Raw genomic sequence first — 20,803 nt, forward strand, 5'->3', positions numbered from 1 at the left:
AGACAAGATCTTCTCTTACAGAACCTATGCTGAGTATTCCTCAATAACCCGTGTCCATCAGTGTGCTCATTCTGTCCTTGATAATGGTTTCTACCAACTTTCCCGGTATTGAAGTCAGACTGACTGGCCTGTAGTTTCCCAAATCTCCTCTGGAACCCTTTTTAAAGATGGGGGTGATATTTGCTACCTTCCAGTCCTCAGGAACGGAGGCAGATTTCAATGAAAGATTACAGATTTTGGTTAGAAGATCCACAAGTTCAACTTTGAGTTCTTTCAGAACTCTCGGATGTATGCCATCCGGCCCCGGTGACTTATTAGTTTTTAATTTGTCTATCAGTTGTAGGACCTCCTCTTTTGTCACCTCAATCTGACTCAGGTCTTTCAACACCCCTTCCAGAATTAGTGGTTCTGGGGTAGGCAAAAAGTTCTCATCTTCCACAGTGAAGACGGAGGCAAAAAATTCATTCAGCTTCTCAGCCATTTCCCTATCCTCCTTCAGTAATCCCTTGACCTCTTGGTCATCCTAGGTCCCCACTGCCTCCCTGGCTGGTTTCCTACTTCTAATATATTTGAAGAAATTTTTATTGTTGGTCTTTACGTTTTTGCAATATGCTCCTCATAGTCCCTTTTTGCCTGCCTGACCACAGTCTTGCATTTGATTTGCCACAGCCTGTGTTCCCTTTTACTAATCTCACTTGGACTGGTTTTCCACCGCTTAAAGGAGTCCTTCTTACCTTTTACAGCTTCCATTACTTTGTTTGTTAACCATGCAGGCCTTTTCTTATGCCTGTTTGTGCCTTTCCTAACTTGTGGTATGTATTTTATCTGAGCTTCTAGGATTATAGTTTTAAATACTCTCCAAGCTTCCCCAAGGGTTTTGACCATATTTACCTTTCCTTTCAGTTTCCTCCTCACATGCCTCCTCATCTCAGTGAATTTACCCCTTTTAAAGTTAAACATGGTTGTGGCGGTCTTTTTGGGCAACTCCCTATTTATACAAATGGTGAAATCAATAATATTATGGTCACTGCTCCCAAGCGGCGCAATCACTTTTACATCTCTCACCAAGTCTTGGGCATTACTTAGGACCAAATCCAGGATCACCCCACCCCTGGTAGGTTCTGAGACCATCTGCTCCATAGCACAGTCATTGAGAGCATCAAGAAACTCAATCTCTTTCTCTCAACCAGAACACATATTGACCCAATCAATCTGCAGGTTGTTAAAATCACCTATTACGACACAGTTTTTACGTTTAGCCGCTATCTTTAATCCTTCCATCATATTATAATCGTCCTCTCTCTTTTGATTTGGTGGGCGATAACAAACTCCCATAGTTAAATTTCCTTTTGGGCCCTCTATTTCAACCCAAAGCATTTCTAAAAGTGAATCTAATTCTCTGACCTCAGTCTTACTGGACCGTATATCCTCTCTGACATACAGAGCCACCCCACCTCCAACCCTTCCCTCCCTATCCTTCCGATATAACTTATATCCAGGAATCACCATGTCCCACTGATTCTCCTCATTCCACCAAGTTTCTGAAATTCCCACAATATCTATGTTTTCTCCCAACAGTAAACATTCCAATTCACCAATTTTACTTCGAACACTTCTAGCATTTGCATACAAACATCTATAATTTCCCAGGCAAGCTACTCCCGCCACCTTCCTCTTGCCGCCTTGAGATTCTGGCAGACAGTCCATGCGGTTTGTCACCATCACAGTGGACAACTCTGATCCGTTACCCAGTAGAAAAATAGCAGCCAACCCTTCATCTCTTTGAGACGAGTCCTCCCGAGACATTTCATCTCCTGGTTCGGTGTACATGAGTACTGAAGCTGTGCAGGGCAAGAATGTTTGTGCGCTACTTTCCTGGCCCAACTGCAGCTTCCACTTGGCTAACCAAAGACTGCTGGTTGTCTGGTTGACTTGCTAGGCCACACCTCCTCCACCTCAGAGATTCAGCATGAATTCAGCTGACCACCAGGCAAGGAGTGGAAGGGAATAGCTAGCATGAGCCTACAAGAGCCCGCAACCCATCTCTACAGCCTTTGTGATCCACTTGTGGTTTGTGACATACAACTTCCAAATCCTAGCCAGAACTTGTGATTCATTTGGCTGGATAAGAGGCAAATTTCACTCTGGTTTCAGCTTCTTTGAGAGAGATGGCTTTGGATCAGAAAGATGGCTTTGGCTCTATCTTGGTGGGTTAAGGCCTCCATAATCTAATAGGCCACTCTTAAAGAAACGATCCTTGGATGCTACTAATCTGCTTAACTACCACCTTTCATTCCTGGGCAAAGTTGTTGAGAGACCAGCAGAAGAACAGGTATAGGCCTTCTCGAAAGAGAAATCACCATGGAATCCATACCAATCTGATTTCTGTCATGGCCATGGGATGAAGATGACACTGGTTGCTCTCACAGACAATCTCCATAGACACCTGGATTAAGGCAGATCAGCACTGCTACTTTTACTTGACCTGACAGCAATCTTTGATATGGTTGACATTGACTTATTGGCCCATTGCCTTGCCAATGTAGAGATTTTTGGGACAGCCTTGAAGTGTTTTGCCTCATTTCTCCAGGACTGGGGACAGAGATTAGTGCTTGGAGAGAGGGTTTCACCAAGATACCCCTTGGTATGTGGTGTTTCCCAAGGGGCAATCCTCTCACCAATGTCATGAAACATCTATATGCACCCCCTTGCCCAGCTAATATAGAGTTTTGGGGCTGAGTTGTCACCAGAATGCAGAGGACACCCAGTTGCATCTGTTGATGGATGGTTGACTGAAGACTGCCCCAGCTTCTTTGGCTGAGGGTTTGGAAACTGGTTGGGTGATTGAAGCAGAGCTGGCTGAAACTAAATCCATCAAAGATGAGAACTAGGGGTGTGCAAAACAAAATTTTTGAGGAAATTCAGATTTGGGGCTGCAGCCTCACGAAGAATTTCCTCAGAAGCCATGATGGCCGCTTCTTTCCTGTCACTTCTTCCCTCCCTCCTCTCCACTGGGGAAGCTGATAGGGAGAGGCTGTTGCTAGGCAACCAATGTTGCCCTCAGCTGAATAGTATGCCATATAGTCCACTTTCCAAAGCAGTTATTTTCTCCAGGATGGAGAGATCTGTTGTCTAAATTTCAGTTGTGACCCCAGGAGATCTTCAGGCTCCACCTGGAGGCTGGCTATCCTAGGCCTCACAGCACCCTATGGGTGACTTGATGCTGACTGGCATGACTTAACTTGGCCTGGTTTGTTGCTCCTGTTCAGCAACAGCCCTCCTATGACAGCCAATGTGACTTAGCACTTACCAACTTCAGTTTGGGAAATTCCTGGATATTTGAGGGGTGGAGCCTGGAGAGGGTAGGGTTTGAGGAAAGGTGGGACCTCAGACAGGTACAATGCCATAGACACCACCCTCCAAACCAGCCATTTCCTCCTGGGGAACCGCTGTTGCCAATCTCAAGGTGAGGGCTGGAGATCACTCAAAATTACAACTGTTCTCCAGATGGCAGAGATTAACATCCGTTGAGGGATGCTCGAGGTTTCTAGGGCCCATAGTATTTTACTTCATAATGAAACTTATTCCAGGGGAGGGGGCATGTGCATGCATGTACACATATTACAAATTGGGATTGAAGAATTAAAAAGAAAATATTACTGTAAGCATTTCATTCACTGTATTATTTCATGGTTGTTGGGGTTTTTTTGTGTGTAATTTCACAGTGTCAGAGGCTGGCATGTTTAGGCACCAGCCAAGGGTCACAGTATCCTGCCCAAATGGAGAAGCTTCATTTCCTGCTAGGAGCTGTGTCTATAGACAAGAGAGAACAGGATAACTGAACTGTGCTAACTCCTCCAGGAACCCTTTCAAATTGACCCAGAGGCCTCTGGAATGTCCCAGTGACTCTCTTCCCCTCCCTTTAAAACCTGTAGCACAAGAGTCGCACTGTGCTCCCCTTGCAGTGTACAGAAAATTCTGAAGGACAGAGAAAGGATCTTGGGTGTTTGTTTTTTTGAGGGGAGGAACTGTGATTGATTGGGGAAACAGACCCACAAATGTGGGGAATGCTACTGTTCCATTGAATGCCCCTTGCCTAAGTGCTCCTAAAAACCTACAGCTGACCTTAATTTAGATAGCATAAATAAATTTAGTTGGCCTTATCGGGCTCTCAGCCAGAAAAAAAAATGCAGTTTTGCAGCTTTATAAGTTTATTTTGTTTTTTTATTTTATCAGATTTATATCCTGCCCTCCCCTAACGGGCTCAGGGTGGCTACGTGATATCACTTGGGTAGACTGAAGTCTTTTGATTCTGTGGAATGCCCTCTACCTGTACATCCTTCTTCCACCTCCAAAGGGCTCTCTGCAGTTTCTGACAATTGACCAGCCATCTGTGGGTTTGCCAGGCCATCAAAAACAATCTGTGGGCATATCTCCTAACAAATTCCTTCCTGAGAGTTCTAAAGTTGATTTAAAATTGCAGAGTCTTGTGAACAAAAATTCTACTTTGTGAACTACTGGCATTAAAGTTGTGAGTTACTGCAGAAATTATTGTGCTCTGGGGTCATCCTTTCTGAGCTAAGACAAAAATGTGTGAGTTGGAGGTTAAAAATCTGTGAGCTAGCTCACACTAACTCAGCTTAGAGGGAACACTGCTTGTAACCCACTCATCCCTGATGGCAGTGCTCAGGGCGGCTCACAATGATATCTAGAACATAAAAAGCAAAAGACAAAAAGCATAATTATCTTTAAAACATTTTACACTGTCCACTTAACTAATCAAATTGATAACTCTTGTCCAGTAAAATCACTTCATGCATGTCAGCAAATGGTTCCACTAATAGTAAAAACAAGTGGGTGGATAGGAGGGCAGGTGGAATTCAGACCCTGTGGAATTATTGCTGCCTCAACCATAGGCCTCGTGGAACATCTCTGTTTTGAAAGCCCTGTGGAACTGCATCAGAGCCTGCAGGGCCCAGGTCTCATTTATGAGAGAGTTCCACCAGTCTGGGGCCGGGGCTGAAAAGGCCTTGGATTGGGTTGAGGTCAAGCAAAAACTTTTTTGGAGCCGGGAATCACTAGGAGGTTCTTGTCTTTTGAGCATACTGTTTTTTGGAGGGGGCGTTCCAGGAGAGGTGATGCCACAGATATATTGGACTCAGACTGTGTAAAGCTTTGAAGATTAAAACAAGCAAGATGAACCTGATCCAGTATTCAACTTGGAGCCTGTGCAGCCGGTGGAGCACCAGTAGAACATGTGCTTTAGATGGTGTTCCAGTAAGAACATTGGCCACTGCATTCTGGAACAGTTGGAGTTTCCAGGTCAGATTCAAGGGTAGCCCTGCATAGAGCAAGATACAGTAGTCTAGCCTAGAGGTGACCAATGCATGGATCACTGTGGCTAAGTCAGAGCAAAACAGGAGTTGGCAAAATGCCAGTTTGGCCACATTTGTGTTCTGGACCTTCACAGAAAAGAAGGCATCCAGAATCCCACCCAAGTTCTTCACAATTTGCATAGGTGTTAAAGGTGTGTTATCAACAGTTGGGAGTTGGTATCCCTGCCAGATGTCTGCCCATTGCAGTAGACACAGGACCTTCATCTTGCAAAGATTTAATTTCAGCCAGCTCTGTTTCAGCCACCCGACTACAATCCAAACCCTCAGCTAGAACATTTTGGGCAGTATTCAATTGACCATCTATCACCAGATAGAGCTGAAACTCTGCATCAATTAGGCAATGGAGCACATATAAATGGTAAGAAAATTGCCCCTTGAGGGATGCCACATATATAGGGGGATAACTTGGGAAGAAATTTTCCCAGTGCCACCCTCTGTCCCCATCTGTGGGAAAATTAGACAAGCCACATCAAGGCTTTCCCATATATCCCGACAACCACAAGGAAGTATGTCATCAGATCATAGTCAGCCATGTCAAATGCCACTCTAAGGTTCAGAATGTTCTCTTCTTCCTGGAGTTCAGATTGTTCTCTTTATTCCAAAGTGTGCAGAAACCATTACTTCTGGAAACAATCATGTTATCTAAATGTTATCCTTTTGCACAACTAATTCCTGGGGATGGAGTGCATTTGATCAGACGATGAGATGAACATGGGACTATAAAAGGAGGGATCTAAAGTGAGGAAGAATTAAAAAACCAACTGAAAACACTGACTCCCAACTGGCTCAAAGGGAGGTCCATTGCAAGGATGAGAGCTGCACTGTTGATCATCCTGTTGGCATCTATTTGCCTGCTTCATGCTGGAGCTGACGACATTCCCGTATTTCCAGACTTTGATGTCCAAAAGGTAAGCACCAGGTGGTCTCTAAATAAGGGTACTTCAGAATACTGATATAAGAATCCCAACAGGAGGCTTCAGTTTATCCAACTCTTTTCTTGTCTGACTTCATGAGGACAGCGAGGGTCTTGGGGCTTCTTAAGGACTGTTATATGGTCTGATGGTAAATGCTTCTGTAAGCCAGACCCCCAACACGTAAGACATAACAACCAGCTGGCAGCAATATGTCTTTGTGGACCATTAGACAACAGTTTAGGGGAGGAGTGAGAGTTATAATGCAGGTCTAGAAACCCAGCAATTCCAGAGACAGATGTTAACATCTCATAAATAGAAAAGCACCAAGAAAGGTAATGTTAGACTATCCACGTTCTAGTCAGAGTTGCAATGAGCTGTTTCCACAGCTGATGAAGTTGCAAAGTAAGATGAAAGTGCCTTTGAGCTGCAGGATCCTGACGGTGATCTTGTAGTTTTCAAGGACGAGAAGAAAAGGGGGTTTGCCATTGCCTGTCTCTGCATAGCAACACTATATACTACATAGCATCATAGCAACAATACTAACCAGGAACATTCCCTTTTTAACTTCTGATGATGACAAAATCAGCTAGCCTGTGTCATCAAGGTTAGGGCCATAGTGATGGGTTCTATATATTAAAATAAACACACACACACACCAGGACAAGAAACTGTTCGGTTTTGTTTGTTTGAAGCAGTGGTTAAGTGCACAGACTCTAATCTAGAAGAACTGGATTTGATTCCCCACTCCTTCATATGCACCTGCTGATGTGACCTTGAGTCAGTCACAAGTTCTCACAGAGCTGTTCTGCTCAAGAGCAGTTCTGGGAGAGCTCTCCAAACTCCAACTACCTCACAGGGTATCTGTTGTGGGGAGAGGAAGGGAAAGGAGATTGTAAACCACTCTGAGACTCCTTTGGGTAATAAAGGGCAGGCTATAAATCCATACTCAAAAACCTTTATTGGTATATATAAAAATATAAAATAGAGAGAGTCAGTCAGGTTACAGATTAGGACAGTAAAAAATCCATACAGAATAAAATTAGGATTACAAAATAAAAACAAAGTAGCGACATAGTAAAACCTGATAAATAGTACTACTTATCAGGATGAGTAACCATAGTTCTATAAAGAAACTTTGCTACTAATTCAGTTATTTCCAAATCAGAATTATCAAACAAAAAAAGAACCTTAAAATCATCAGAGGTCTCTAAAATTTGGGCTAATATGGGATATAAAAGATCCCAGTGGAACACCCAATAGAGAGGACACTGGAGAAGAACATGGACAGTCTCAACACAATCCATGAATCCAATCTCCTCCTCTTCCTCCTCTTCATCAGTTTCCTCTTCTTCAATCAATAAATGAAAAACTGGAAGGAAGAGGAATACAGATACATTCTGCTACCAACTCCTACATCATATGTTGCCAAATAAATCATGTTCAAGTGGATGGGAAACTTCTGGAGATACTTTTGGTTGGTAGGGGCCCAGTATCATTAAGTTGTAGCACAGCAAACATTTTGTTAATTACGTTCTGGAGTTGCCATAAGGTGGCTAAGATATGTTTTAAATAAATAAATAAAGCCAATGGAAGATGGGCCCATAACCATTTTGTGTGTGTGTCTCTGTCTCTTATGCACTACCAGAAATGGCTGCTGAAGTTCAATACTTGAAGATGGGCCCATAACCATTTTGTGTGTGTGTCTCTGTCTCTTATGCACTACCAGAAATGGCTGCTGAAGTTCAATACTTGGTGGGTCCCCTGCCCTGGAAGGCTGCCTCTTCCTTAGCCCCTCTGCCATACTTCACTCTCAAGTCAGGAATGTTAACTGAATCTCAGCTCTTAAGATCAGTGCTGGAAAGAGAGCAAGCAGGCCTGACAAGTGGGGCCAAGGCACAGGTTGTGGGGGTTTTCAGAACTTGCTCCATATCCATAGGAAGCCAGAGTGCTCACAATTTGGAGCTCAATGGGGCCCAGGATCCAGTCTTTGATGGCTTGATACTAGACAGATTAGGAAGAAGATATTAGGCTGCTAGTTTGGCCTGCTGCAGTTGCTCAGCCTCAGAATAGATAGGGGAGGAGGGATTTGTAGGCATCCTGCCTCCTCACCATCAGGACTTAATTGAAAGCATGCCCAGCAGCCATTGTGATCATTTCCCCTGAAGATCATTTCAGTTTCCAAGTGCACTCCTGCTTGTATCATAGATCAGATTGCTTTCTTGAATAACAAGCTGATCTTGAGCTCTTCTTTCTAGCTTGCTGGGACATGGTATCCCATTCAATATGTGCTGAAAAACATAGAGCCAGAGGATGTCCTCACCATTGATGAGGTATTGGAGCCTTCTGATGCAGGAGATCTGGTTTTCAAGATACGCTTCATTCAGTAAGTTCCCTTTTGTTAGTGTGATCATTAACTTCCTTTGTAAAGTGCAATCTGCTCATAAGGTCTGTACATGTGCTGGAAGGACAAACCGACTAGCCATGTTTTCCATCCTAGAGGGTTGCATTGCACAATTAAGAAGTAAGCATGATTGAAGGAGAGCTGAACTAAATTTGGTACTCAAACTATTCTCCTTTTACATTTTTCTAGTAAATATGCTTGATTTGTGAATGTTCTGAAAATATTTGGTAGCTGTATGGTAGTATCCTTTATTCACTGTTTTCTGTGTTTTTCCCTGTTTTGCTGTGATCTTTCTGAAGATAAGAATTATTATTCTTGTCTATGGTGCTACACATTTTGTATTGGACTAGGTATCAACACTATGACATCATCCAGAAGAGGGCAATGGGCTGAAGCCTTCAAAAGTGGAGGGAAACCCCACCCAGGCCTGGGCAGCAGCAATTCTAGGAAAACCTCACCAAGGAGGTGCCCCTGGGCCCATCACTTTCAGTCTTCAAGAAGCAACTGAAGTCAGTTGTATTTAGAACCATATATGACTGATTTCTTAATCTATTGGCAGGACTAACTGGAGTTTACAAAGTGTGACCTTTTATGTGTTTTTCTAATTGTTCTTTTATTTATATTGTTTTTAGCTTGGTTTTTTTATACTCATTGCATTTACATTATAAGCCACCCTGAGTTCCACATGGGAGAAAGTTTCAGAGAGTAGCTGTGTTGGTCTGCAATAGAAAGGTGAGATTTAAATCCAGAAGCACTGGAGAGACCAGGAAGAGATTCAGAGTTTAAGTTTTGCAGAGTCAAAGCTCCCTTCATCAAGCTCCAGCAGGAATGGAGATCTATGAGTTTTTTTTATCTCATTCAGAAGGTGGGAGGAATGTGGAAACGAATGCTTGTAAAGGCTTCAGAGATACATGCATATTGGGATCAGCTTGACTAGTGCAGAGGGAAAGTGCTTGGGGAGTAGGGTTGACAATCCCCACTTGGGGGTAGGGGATCCCCTGGTTTGGAGGCCCTACCCCACTTCAGGGTTATCAGAAAGTGAAGGAGGGAGTTGAATGTCTGCTAGGCATTCCATTATACCCTATGGAGAATGGTCCCAATAGGGTATAAGGGAGAATTGATCCATGGGTATCTGGGGCTCTGGGAGGGCTCGTTTTTGAGGCACAGGCTCCAAACTTTCCACATAGCATCTGGCACCTCTCCTTTAAAAAAAAAGACCAAGTTTCAAAAAGACTGGACCAGGAGGTCCAATTCTATGAACCTCAAAAGAAGGTTCCCCCCATCTTTCATTATTTCCAAAGGAGGGTGTGCATTTAAAAGGAGAGTGGTCCCTTTAAATGTGATGGCCAGAACTCCCTGTGGAGTTCAATTGTGCTTGTCAAAACCTTGCTCCTGGCTCCACCCCCAAAGTCTCCTGGCTGCACTCCCAATGTACCAAAAATATCTTCTGAGTCAGACTTGGAAACCCTATTGGGGGCAGAAAACTAGCATCTTTAGTAAGATAAGGCTGGTAACAGACAGCCGGTTTGGGGCGGTTTGCAGCTGCCCCGAACAAAGCCGGTCTGAACAAGAGCGCCCCGGAGCTTCCAAACAGCGCTGCAGGAAGGGGTGGGCCTTGGGCAGCTGGGGAGTGTCTGGAATGCTCCTGCATCCCGCTTGCGGCTCCCCCAGCGCTCTCCGGGCACCTCCTGGTTTTCCAGATGGCCGGGAGACGCCTCAGAGGCGCTGCAGTGAAAAGGAACCACTTTGAAAGTAGTACCTTTTTGAGCTGGCTCCGGCCAGCCTGGGATGGGACCGGGGCAGGATGGGGACAGCAGGCAGATGTGCACATGTGGACATGCTTTTTTGGTCCGCCTGCCTCCTGTCCCCCAGGCAGCTTTAAACACCCATCTGTTCTCACCCTAAGAATCCTATCTCCAGTACTACCCTGTGAATCTGTTATTCTGAAATTGTGAATTCAGCAATCTTGCATTCCAATTGCTCTTTGGTGTGCGTGTATGTATGTATTTTGTGGTTTGGGGTTTTTTAGGACTGCCAGCCTTAGGCCTGCAATGGAATGACCTAGAAGATTAAAACTTTCTCCCACTGGCTTTTGAGTATTGTGGTTTTTAATGTTAGATTTATTTCCAAATTTTCCTCTTAGTAGGGACTGTTTGTCCCATATGGAATGGAAGGGTGTTTGAGCTGAGAACTGTATGTGACCCTCCCGCCCCCAGTGGTGTTGTTTTGTTTGAGCCAGTCTTGTAGCAGGATATCCCTTGGTACCATTCTGGCTCTATTGATCTGTTTCCTTACTGCACCCAGGCTTCCCAATCCCCAGGTCCCAGCGGGGGATCCCCCGGTTTTACAGGCTTCCCCCCTCCCCCAGCCAGCTGTCCAGCGGGGGAAGCCTCTCCCCCACAGCCATTATGCACCTCCATGAACAATTCCCATAGGGAATGATGGGGAATTGATCTGCGGGTATTAGGGGCTCGGGGGGGGCTGTTTTTTGAGGCAGAGGTGCCAAATTTTCAGTATAGCATCTAGTGCCTCTCCCCAAAATACCTCCCAAGTTTCAAAAGGATTGGACCAGGGGGTCCAATTCTACGAGCCCCAAAAGAAGGTGCCCCTATCTTTCATGATTTTCTATGGAAGGAAGGCATTTTAAAAGGTGTGCTGTCCCTTTAAATGTGATGGCCAGAACTCCCTTGGAGTTCAATTCTGCTTATCACACACTTGCTCCTGGCTCTGCCCCCAATGTCTCTTGGCTCCACCCCCAAAGTCCCCAGATATTTCTTGAATTGGACTTGGCAACCCTAACTGCACCAGGTGGGTATTGTAATTCCAAGAATGTTTGTTGTTGACCCTGCAGGTGAGAATCTCTGTTTGAAGAATCAAAACAGATGCAACTGTAGCATAGAGCTTGGCTATAGACAATGGATGGTCCCATGTGTTCAGGATGGTGACTGGAGGCCTAAAGACAGGATGGTGACTGGAAGCACATAGGGAGAAAGGTGGCCACAAAAGGTGGCTACTAAATGAACGAATTAATAAATAAATTTGTTATTATTAGCTTTTCCTAGCAAGAACATCATTAGGAAAAATGTATATAGGATTTTGAGGTCTGTGTGTTTTCGCCATTTCATTTTATCCTTGTTCACCCTGCTGCTTTACAGGCCATGCATGTTTTAAAGTTTGGTAATTAAACAAATATGTTATGAATGCTCAAAGCATAATTCCTGTAAACACTGTGCATATTCAGCCCTGCTTCCTGAAGAGAGGAAAAGAGGAGAGGGCTAGTGAGCTCTCCCATCTTGTGTGAAAACTGTGATTGATGGTCTCTGTGCTAGATAGCAGGAGCAAAGCAGGATATGAGGCAACTAGGCAGAGTCTTTAAACACAACGCAGATACAGACGTTAAATGCACAAGTCCATCTAGCAGGGGAGTCTTCCAGATTTCTTGATGGCAGGAGTTACTACATGCCAGGAGGAAACAGAACTGGGAAAGCTGTGAGGCTTTGCCAGGCTCCTGGGACACAAGGAGGTGGGTCTTGTGAGAACATTCCTTCACACAGACCAATTCCCCACTAGCCTTATGCCGCTCTTACTCTCCTCTTCTCCGCGGGGCTTCCATTGGATTTTACACTATCTGCTCCAGGGCTGCAAGTCACTTTGCCTCTTTCGTGCAGCAAACAAGATCCTTTAAAAACCAGTTTCTGGTCACAGTGATATTTCTGTGGCCCATTTTTTTAAAAGCCTGGAAAAACCCTCCAGCAGTGGGGGAGAGGTGCAGTCACAGAAGGTTGAGGCAAGAAAAGTGTGGGGAAAACTTCCATGTTGCTAGTCATTGCCATGGGGGATGCCTCTGCAGTTGCAGCAGCAGAATCATCTCCATGTGGAATGGAAACATTTTATTTTTCCTTTTCTTCCCTCAGTGATGGAGAATGTAAGACATCTGAAATTAATGGGGTGCACACAGACCAGCGTGGTGTATTCACTATTACTGGTAAGTATGTGTCACCTATAAAATGGAGAGAAATAAGATATTTTTTCAGGGAGATGAAGTCAGCTTGGAAGAGGTATTGCAATTTGTGGAGTGCATAGGCCTCCTTTTTTTTCCCTCTGGTCAATAGGTTTGGCAGACTTTTGCACTGTTTCTTAACCCTCTTGGATCAGAGATGACCATGGAAAATATGGGTGTCAATACTAAACCAATTTAATTCCCTTAGTGCCAGTCTCAGTCCATCAATTGCTTACCAATGGTGACAGAATCAAAAAGGAGACAACAGCAACAAAAACCACAACCTTGAGGCAGATAAGCATATATATGTTTCAACATGCTAAAAATATATATGGGGTCCCAGCATCTTATGCATTTGAACTCGAGAAGCACACTCAAGAAGAGATGATAGCTGTGAGATTGTTGTTTAATCTGGGGGAATGGTCTATTTCTGGAGTTTATGCTTTGAAAAAAGTGTTTGAATGTTCCTTAATTGTTCTCAATGAAAAAACAAAAATGGTTTGGTCTTGGATTCTGTTTATATTGCTTCCTGCCCTCTGTTTACTGAGTTGTTTAGGGATGGACTGCTTTCTGAGAAATTCAGGAAACTGTATAGAGAGAAGTGAGATTTCTGTTTGTAATTGCTGTTTTCTCTTTCAGATTCCCCTGAAGTCATACACATGATGGATGTAGATTATGATAATTACCACTTTATGCATGTTATAAATGAAGATACCTTTTCCATGTTTCTCTTAGGTAAGTGTCCTGAATGAAACTTGGCATGCTGGCAGTGGATGAGATGATATGTTTTGGATGTAGATGAAAATTCTTGAAAATTCTATGACCCATTTTTTAAAAATGTTTTGATTGTTAAAAATCATGCTTTTCACCCAAAGAGTTTATAACAGGATACACAGATACACCCATATATAGTCTAATGGCACACATACACACATATTAGGAATTTTGCTAGCATCATTTAAACTGTTTTGACTTCATTCAGAATTACACAGAAGGTTTGTCTGAGGACAGGCTGCAGATTCCCTTTGCTTTTAACATTTGGCAAAATCCAATGAGTGCACAGATGAGTATCAAGATATAGATCAAGAGAGTGGCCAGGTGTATTCCCAGTTATTTTGATTTCCCTTGGATGCTTCAGATTATTTGTATGAGGAGGGATGCTAAAGTGAACATTCGTATACCCTAGAGGACTAGCTAGTTTACAACCAAATGTGCCCCTCATGTTAAAAAAGGAAAGGAAAAGGATTTATAAGAGGCAGATTTTGGAACTGAGATGTGAGCATTGAACTGAAGAAGTGTTTCTTTAAAAAAAAAAAGTATGCAGGGCTTTGGTACTTGAATCTGCATGTAGTTTGGTTGTATCCTGGCTTATCAAGTGAGCTTTATGAGTGTCCAGTTCTTAACCCCTCCTAACTTCCACTGCCAGCCAACTGAGCAGGGAGGACTCAACAAGGGATCTTGAGTAGATGAAGGGGTTCAAATCCAAAGACTGTTGGTCGGTCCTTCTACCCTCATCATTATTTACAACAAGACTCTTTCCTTGGGCCTCAAGGCAGAACACGAGAGGCATCAGATGACGTGAAAGCAAAATTCAAGGACATCGCTGCATCTGTGGGATTTAATGTGAACCAAATAACCGCTGCAAGGCTAGCAGGTAAGACAAATTACTTGTTGAAGTTATACCCAGTTGTCTGAGGGAAATACACACCCATGACATGAGTATAGATTCTCTTGGCCATATGAAGAACGATGTGAAGTAATCTGGTTAACTAGGCTAATTCACCCCCATCTTGTACTCAACCCACCCTCTGGTGTCCTCAGAACGGCGAAGCTGGGAAGGCAACAGGCATAGCACATCAGGAGAAAGGCACCTCATGGCACCCCTAGGCCAGGTGGTGCCCAAGGCGGCTGCCTACTTGGCCTACTCCCACACACTGGTTCCATGGACACAGCTTCCTTTCCAGCAGCTACCCAGCAGTTGTGAGGAATGTTATTTTAAAAACACAAGAGAGCCCCAGACTGCTCTCAACTGCAACATGGGAGGAGGATGGGCTCCTGCCTTAACCCTCCCCCCATGCTAGTTACATGACTTTGGAGCTGCGTGTGAAAGAAATAGCCAGCGTACAGTTCCAGTTTTATGGAAACAACTCCATGCCAGAGCATTTTGATTCACTAAAGTAAGGGTGGAGAGGCACAAACCCCTCCTCCCCTCCCCCCCACATTGCACTTCTGAGCTGAATTGAGTTCCTGCCCATTTAAAAAATGACATTCCCTGCAGCTGTTGTGTTGCTGTGGGGGAAAGCAAGGTGGTCCATTCACACCTGACCAGCAACTAAAACATATAATTTAGTTTGACCCTGAGATAGCCAAGGATAAGGCCAAAAATACCGATTAAAAGACCTCTGCCAGAAATTGAGTGATTTATTATTGATATCAATCAGAAGGGCCCAAAATAAAAATAGAAATGTTAGAAATAGAAAACTTTTAATCATGTTTAGCCTGTCAGCCCAGAAAAACCCTTGGGAAGTCCAAAGTTTCATTTTCTGTTGGCATTCTTGAAGCAAAGATGAGAAGTTATGGGATAATACATCTTTTAGATTAGGAGGGATAATTATCCCAAGACACCTCCAAGGGGTATTTTTCCATTTATAAGATTGTTTCTGTATGATACATTTTTTAAGTGAAAGGGAGGTCCAGATTGGCACTATGAAGGACTTATTTAGGTTGACTTTAAGTCCAGAGATATTTTGAAATAATTGAAAAATGCCATGAAGTTTAGCTAAAGAGATTTCAGGATCTGATAAAAATATAATTAAGGCATCTGCATATAGACTGACAGTATGGGTGATTACCTATCTTTATTCCAGAAACGTGAGGTTCATTCTGGAGAAGAAAAGCAAGGGGTTCTATCACTAAAGCAAAGAGTAAGGGCATCACTGTCTGGTGCCTGTACCTAAAGGGATAGAATTAGTAAGGAAATTATTAGCATAAAATTTGGCAGAAGGGGTGGTATAGAGTACGGATTGCTCTTTAAAAATTTGGACCAAATTTCATATGAGATAACAGATTTAGTAAGGAGGGTAGTTTGACACTGTCAAAAGCTTTCTCTAAATCAATTGAAACTAATATAGATTATTTTTGGTTTTGCCTGCAATGAATGATAATATTTAATGTTCGCCTAATGTTGTCCATCATAGTTCTATTGGGAATGAAACCAGTTTGATCCAGTTCAATATAATGTGAAATGATATTTTATTGATGGTTTGCAAGGATTTTAGCAAAAAAAATTCATCACAATTTAAAAGAGCAATAGGTGATATGAGGCAGGATCTTCTATATCTTTATTATCTTTTGGAATGGTAATAAGGTTTTCCCATTGTGCAGTATATGATTGCAGAGTTTAGTAAGCGGGTAAGTAGAAAGTACACCAACCTCCTGGGGAAAATGTGGTTCAGTAGCCAATTTCATGCACTGTTGGTGGCATTGTCCACAAATTCAATCTTTTTGGACTCAGATATTTCATCAAATCTATGTAATTATTCAATGTAAAATTCCTATTCGCCAAGAGATTGCATTACTCTTTAATTGGGCCCACCCTTCTGGGGACAAAACTAAAACTAAATTAATTTCTTACCTCCTAGCAATCACACACATTCTCATCACCCAAAAATGGTGTGACCCCTCTTCTCCAACAATAATCAACTGGCAATACAAACATTGGGAATTTTATTTATATAGTAAGATTTCTAGTTGTTCTCTTATTCCTAACTTAGAACTATATCAGAAATCATTTCAAGAAATGTGGCAACTCATGGTGCACTACTTAATGGATAATAACATTTTTCCTACTAATCCTTCATATCCAAAAATGATCTTTTTCTGATTACTTACACCAACCTCTTAATGCAGAACCCGATTAGTGAAATGTGTCATAAGATTTCATATAGTTTTCTCTTCCTTCCCTCACCTTTCTCTCCCCCTCCTTTTTCTTTTCTTTTCTTTTTTGCTTTTTCTACATACATATTTACATGCCTACATAAATACACATTTATGTACTCAGTGTTTCCCTACTTGTATATAAGTCATTTTTCTTTTATGGTCATTGTTACTGGTATTTGAATTTGTATGTGTGTTAGTATTCAAGTTTAAATACATATCTTTCATAAAAACAACAAGAAGAAAAAAGATAGCCAAGGATGAAGACCAGGAATATCAAGATACAATACTGAAATGAAGCATAGAAAGCTACCCTAGAGCCACATGTCCCTTCTTCCAGTGCAGTAAGAAACAGGCTGTGCTACAGGACCTCCTCTGTTGGCAGGCAGGTTCACAGTAGGCTGGCATTGGTGGAAATCATCGGAGCTGGAGTCTTGGTTTGTGGCATGTCAGGTACAAGTTGACCCTGAGTTTAATACATCTCTGTCCTTGCAGATCCTGAAATGAGGAACACATCCTCTGAGTCCAAATTTTGGACAAGATTGTCTGGAAAAAGACAGAGACTCATTTCCTGTCCTGCATCCCAACCATTTCACCTGTTATCCAAGTCCTGTGATGGGTGGTTCTTAATATCTCCCCAAAGCCATTTTCTCTTGTTTCTTTACACACACTTGGAAGGGTATCTGATTGTGAGTTACCAATTGATTGAAAAAAAACAGCTTAGCTTACTCCTGTGGTGATTTTTTTGCTGACATCTGCAGATGAAGCTTTCTGCAGTGGGATGATAGGAACATATTGTAGATCAGCAGACAATTATGGGCTTCTATTTGCTGGGTCTAATCCTACATCTCTTGCTATGGTGACCAGATCTCTTTCCTTTCACAGAGTCATGCCCATAATGTTACTAAGTATAGGTAAGTTCCCAGAATTGAAAGGCTGTGTGTTGGTGGGAGGGGATCTGAGGTCATAAAAACCAGTGACAACAGGCAGCCATCAGACTTGCTTTCTACCACATGCAGTGGGGAAAATGGCAATGTAGAAATCTGGGGACCTTTTGGAAGCATAATTGGACATGATTTTTGTAAGTTTGAAATGTAACATTCAGGCCCATTTTGAAAAACAGTTCTCATCAAGGAACTGGGAATGAAAAATTGCACTGGGGGGAAACTGCTACAGTATGTTCTAAGCCTACCGTGAGGTTCCTGAAGGGGCTTCCAGCACAATCTTATTCAGGTCTATACAGAAATAATGCCTCCTGCTTTCTCTCAGCTCAGATAGATGTGTTTAGGATTGCAGCAATGAAGAAATTCAATAGTTCTTCCTGTGTCAGTGACAAGAGACCCACTTTGCTCAGCTGGCAAAAGCAAGCTACTGCAAGGGCGAGCTGGGGGTGGCACTCTCCCAGGAGACAGGAGTTCCTAGGCTGGAAAGTGAAGTTGGCACTGAGGCCGTGCAATCTGGACTATGTTTCTGGCAGACCCTGGGGGCTAATTTCACCACCTCAATTGCAAAAGACTCAAAGCCAGGGCTGCTGTTCCCTTTGCAGTGTGTTCTGGACCCTTCCTGGCTGGGCACAGAGGAGAAGCCTTCCCCTTTCCAGGGGTGGGATCAGAAGAACACTCATTCTGAGTTCGAATTTGAGATTCTAAAGTGCTGCACTTACCAACATCTGCAAATTTAACCATTCCAAGAAATATACGTAGTTGCAGAAATATTCCAAAAACAACATCAAAAGAGCAAAAGATAAGAAAAAATGTGCAACGTTTAAGTCCTCCAAAGCCTTTCACAAAGCTGGATGTTCCTTATAAAATTAAACAGAACAAACAAGAAAGAGGGGAACAAAATAGATGTCTCTAGTCATGATGGAGAGACTCCCAGTCTGCACATGGTAGAGTCTTAAGATGGAAGTTAAGAGCCACTTTCCAGCACAGGCAGCACTGTTTGCCTGCTGCACAATGTATGGGATGGTCTGTAATGGTGGCCAATCCACATTGGTGGAAATCTGTCTGCTGCCCATTTCTGACCTTTTCTTGATAAATCCATAATTAGATTCCAAGGAAGCACTTTATGTGCAGTAATCTTTGTGTACATGGCTTTAATTTGAAGAAATATGAAAAGACATTGTGTTGCATTTTTCCTCTTATTAAGCACACCAGCAAAAGTCTCTTTCACAATCCCATTTGTCCTTTAACAGGGAAATCAGGATTTGGAGGAATTTTCAAGGAATGCACAACCACATTATTGGCATTATAGTCCAGATGACCCTCACTGCAATCTGCCAAATCTTCTGATTCAGTTTCCTGTATTGAAGGCTTGGCCTCTGCCAAATGAATAAAAAGGCCCAAAAAGTATTTCTCTGCTGAGTCCTTGTGTATGTTGTAAAATACGCCACTACACCAGAATGAAATCTGCAAGGGTTCTTTCTTTCTGCTCTCCTTTCTGCCAATAAGGAACAGTGATGGTGGCCAACAAACCTGTAAACCTTCCCTTTTTGACCTGAGTAAAGTTTATAAGTGCTACATAGTCAATGCTGGTGAAAAGTGCCATCAACTAGCAGTCAATAGCAAGAGATGGCTTGTCATTGCCTGCCTCTGCATAGCAACCCTGAGCTTCTTTGGTGGTCTCCCAACCAAGTACTAACCAGAGTTAAGCCTGCTTAGCTTCCAAGAGTTAAGCGAATGAGCTGACCTGGGTCATCCAGGTCTGGGCACCTAAAGAATATGCTTAATAAATACGTTCACCACATACGTAAACTCAAGGAGCAGAGCAGAGTATGCTTACATGTCACCCACATAGATTAGTACCAACACTGTTCTCCCTGTTTCAACCATCCCAAGTCACATATTGTCTTCTGTCTCCTCTTAAAATTTACCTGTTTTCTTTTCACTCTTTCAGAACTTTACAAAAATTATTCTCCCTACCCCACATACATGTACTCTTTGTATGGCAAACTCTTAGTATAAAGGAGCAGAGTGGTGCCAGTTTGGAGCCAGTCTGGTGTAGTGGTTAAGTGCATGAACTCTTATCTGGGAGAACCGGGTTTGATTCCCCACTCCTCCACTTGCACCTGCTGGAATGGCCTTGAGTTAGCCATAGCTATCGCAGAGGTTGTCCTTGAAAGGGCAGCTGCTGTGAGAGCGCCACCCACCTCACAGGGTGTCTGTTGTGGGGGGGAGAAGATAAAAGAAATTGTAAGATGCTCTGTGTCTCTGATTCAGAGAGAAGGGTGAGGTATAAATCTGCAATTCTTCGTCGTCTTCTTCTTCAGAGAATTCTTCAAACGAAAGAATGTATTGTTCCAGGAGAGTAAAATCTGAAACAGTTCCAGTTCAGGTTTTTCTTAGATCTCTGAATGGCTAGAGACACTGCTGTGAAGGACTCTGGTTGGCCTTCAGTTCCTTTCATTCCCATAATTAGTGTGTTAAGGCAGGCGGTCCCCTGGTTTTGCAGGCTCTTCCCCAACAGCCATGATGTACCCTTTAATCTTTAGAAGCTTGCAAACTGCTCATGTTTTAGAATGTGTGTGTGCCTTTTAATCTCAGGGAGACCAAAGTTTGGGGGGGGGAGAGAAAAACAGGCAGAACCACATGGCTCTTCCCAGTGAGTGAATGTGTGTGAGAGGTAGCGAAAGCCACGGGGCGAGATGTCGTACTCGCACGGGTCGTCGACTGGGTGGTGAGGGGCTGGCCAGAGGGAAAACAGGGCGATGAGTTCAAGGCATACACAACACGCAAGGAAGAACTATCAGCCAACAAGGGATGTCTGCTATGGGGGAGCAGGGTGGTGGTCCCCCCCCCCCGGCTGCGGAAACAAGTGCTGGGGGCCCTTCATGAAACACATCCGGGGAATGTACGGATGAAGGCTTTAGCACGCAGCTATGTATGGTGGCCGGGGATGGACGAGGAAATAAAGGGGTGGATCCGGAGGTGCAAAGCATGCCAGGAGTCCCGACCTGAACCGCCCAGCGCCCCCGCTCAACGCTGGGAAGCACACAGGAAGCTGTGGTCTAGACTACACATCGACTTTCAGGGCCAAATATTCTTCATCTTGGTGGACGCATACACCAAGTGGTTGGAAGTTATCCCAGTAGCTTCAACCTCGATGGCGGCGGCGATCCGGGCGCTATGCAGGGTCCTGAGCACACACGGCATTCCAG

General features: G+C 43.4%; 2 protein-coding genes and 1 long non-coding RNA gene across 3 annotated transcripts in view; all 3 read left to right on the forward strand.

Moving 5' to 3' along the window:
- LOC132580507 (epididymal secretory protein 4-like) overlaps positions 1 to 18,359 on the forward strand; it is a 112,712-nt gene extending 94,353 nt beyond the window's left edge. The window contains exons 6-7 of the mRNA XM_060251348.1: positions 17,533 to 17,561; positions 18,194 to 18,359. Coding sequence (XP_060107331.1) covers positions 17,533 to 17,546 — 14 coding nt within the window. The 3' untranslated portion in view covers positions 17,547 to 17,561; positions 18,194 to 18,359. The remainder of the gene's footprint in view (positions 1 to 17,532; positions 17,562 to 18,193) is intronic.
- LOC132580508 (uncharacterized) overlaps positions 1 to 20,803 on the forward strand; it is a 205,055-nt gene that overhangs the window by 104,393 nt on the left and 79,859 nt on the right. The window lies entirely within an intron of this gene.
- The window catches only part of LOC132580506 (epididymal secretory protein 4-like), a 137,837-nt gene that overhangs the window by 37,296 nt on the left and 79,738 nt on the right, over positions 1 to 20,803 (forward strand). The window lies entirely within an intron of this gene.

The sequence above is a fragment of the Heteronotia binoei genome, chromosome 12, assembly GCF_032191835.1.
Source record: "Heteronotia binoei isolate CCM8104 ecotype False Entrance Well chromosome 12, APGP_CSIRO_Hbin_v1, whole genome shotgun sequence".
Lineage (NCBI taxonomy): Eukaryota > Metazoa > Chordata > Lepidosauria > Squamata > Gekkonidae > Heteronotia > Heteronotia binoei.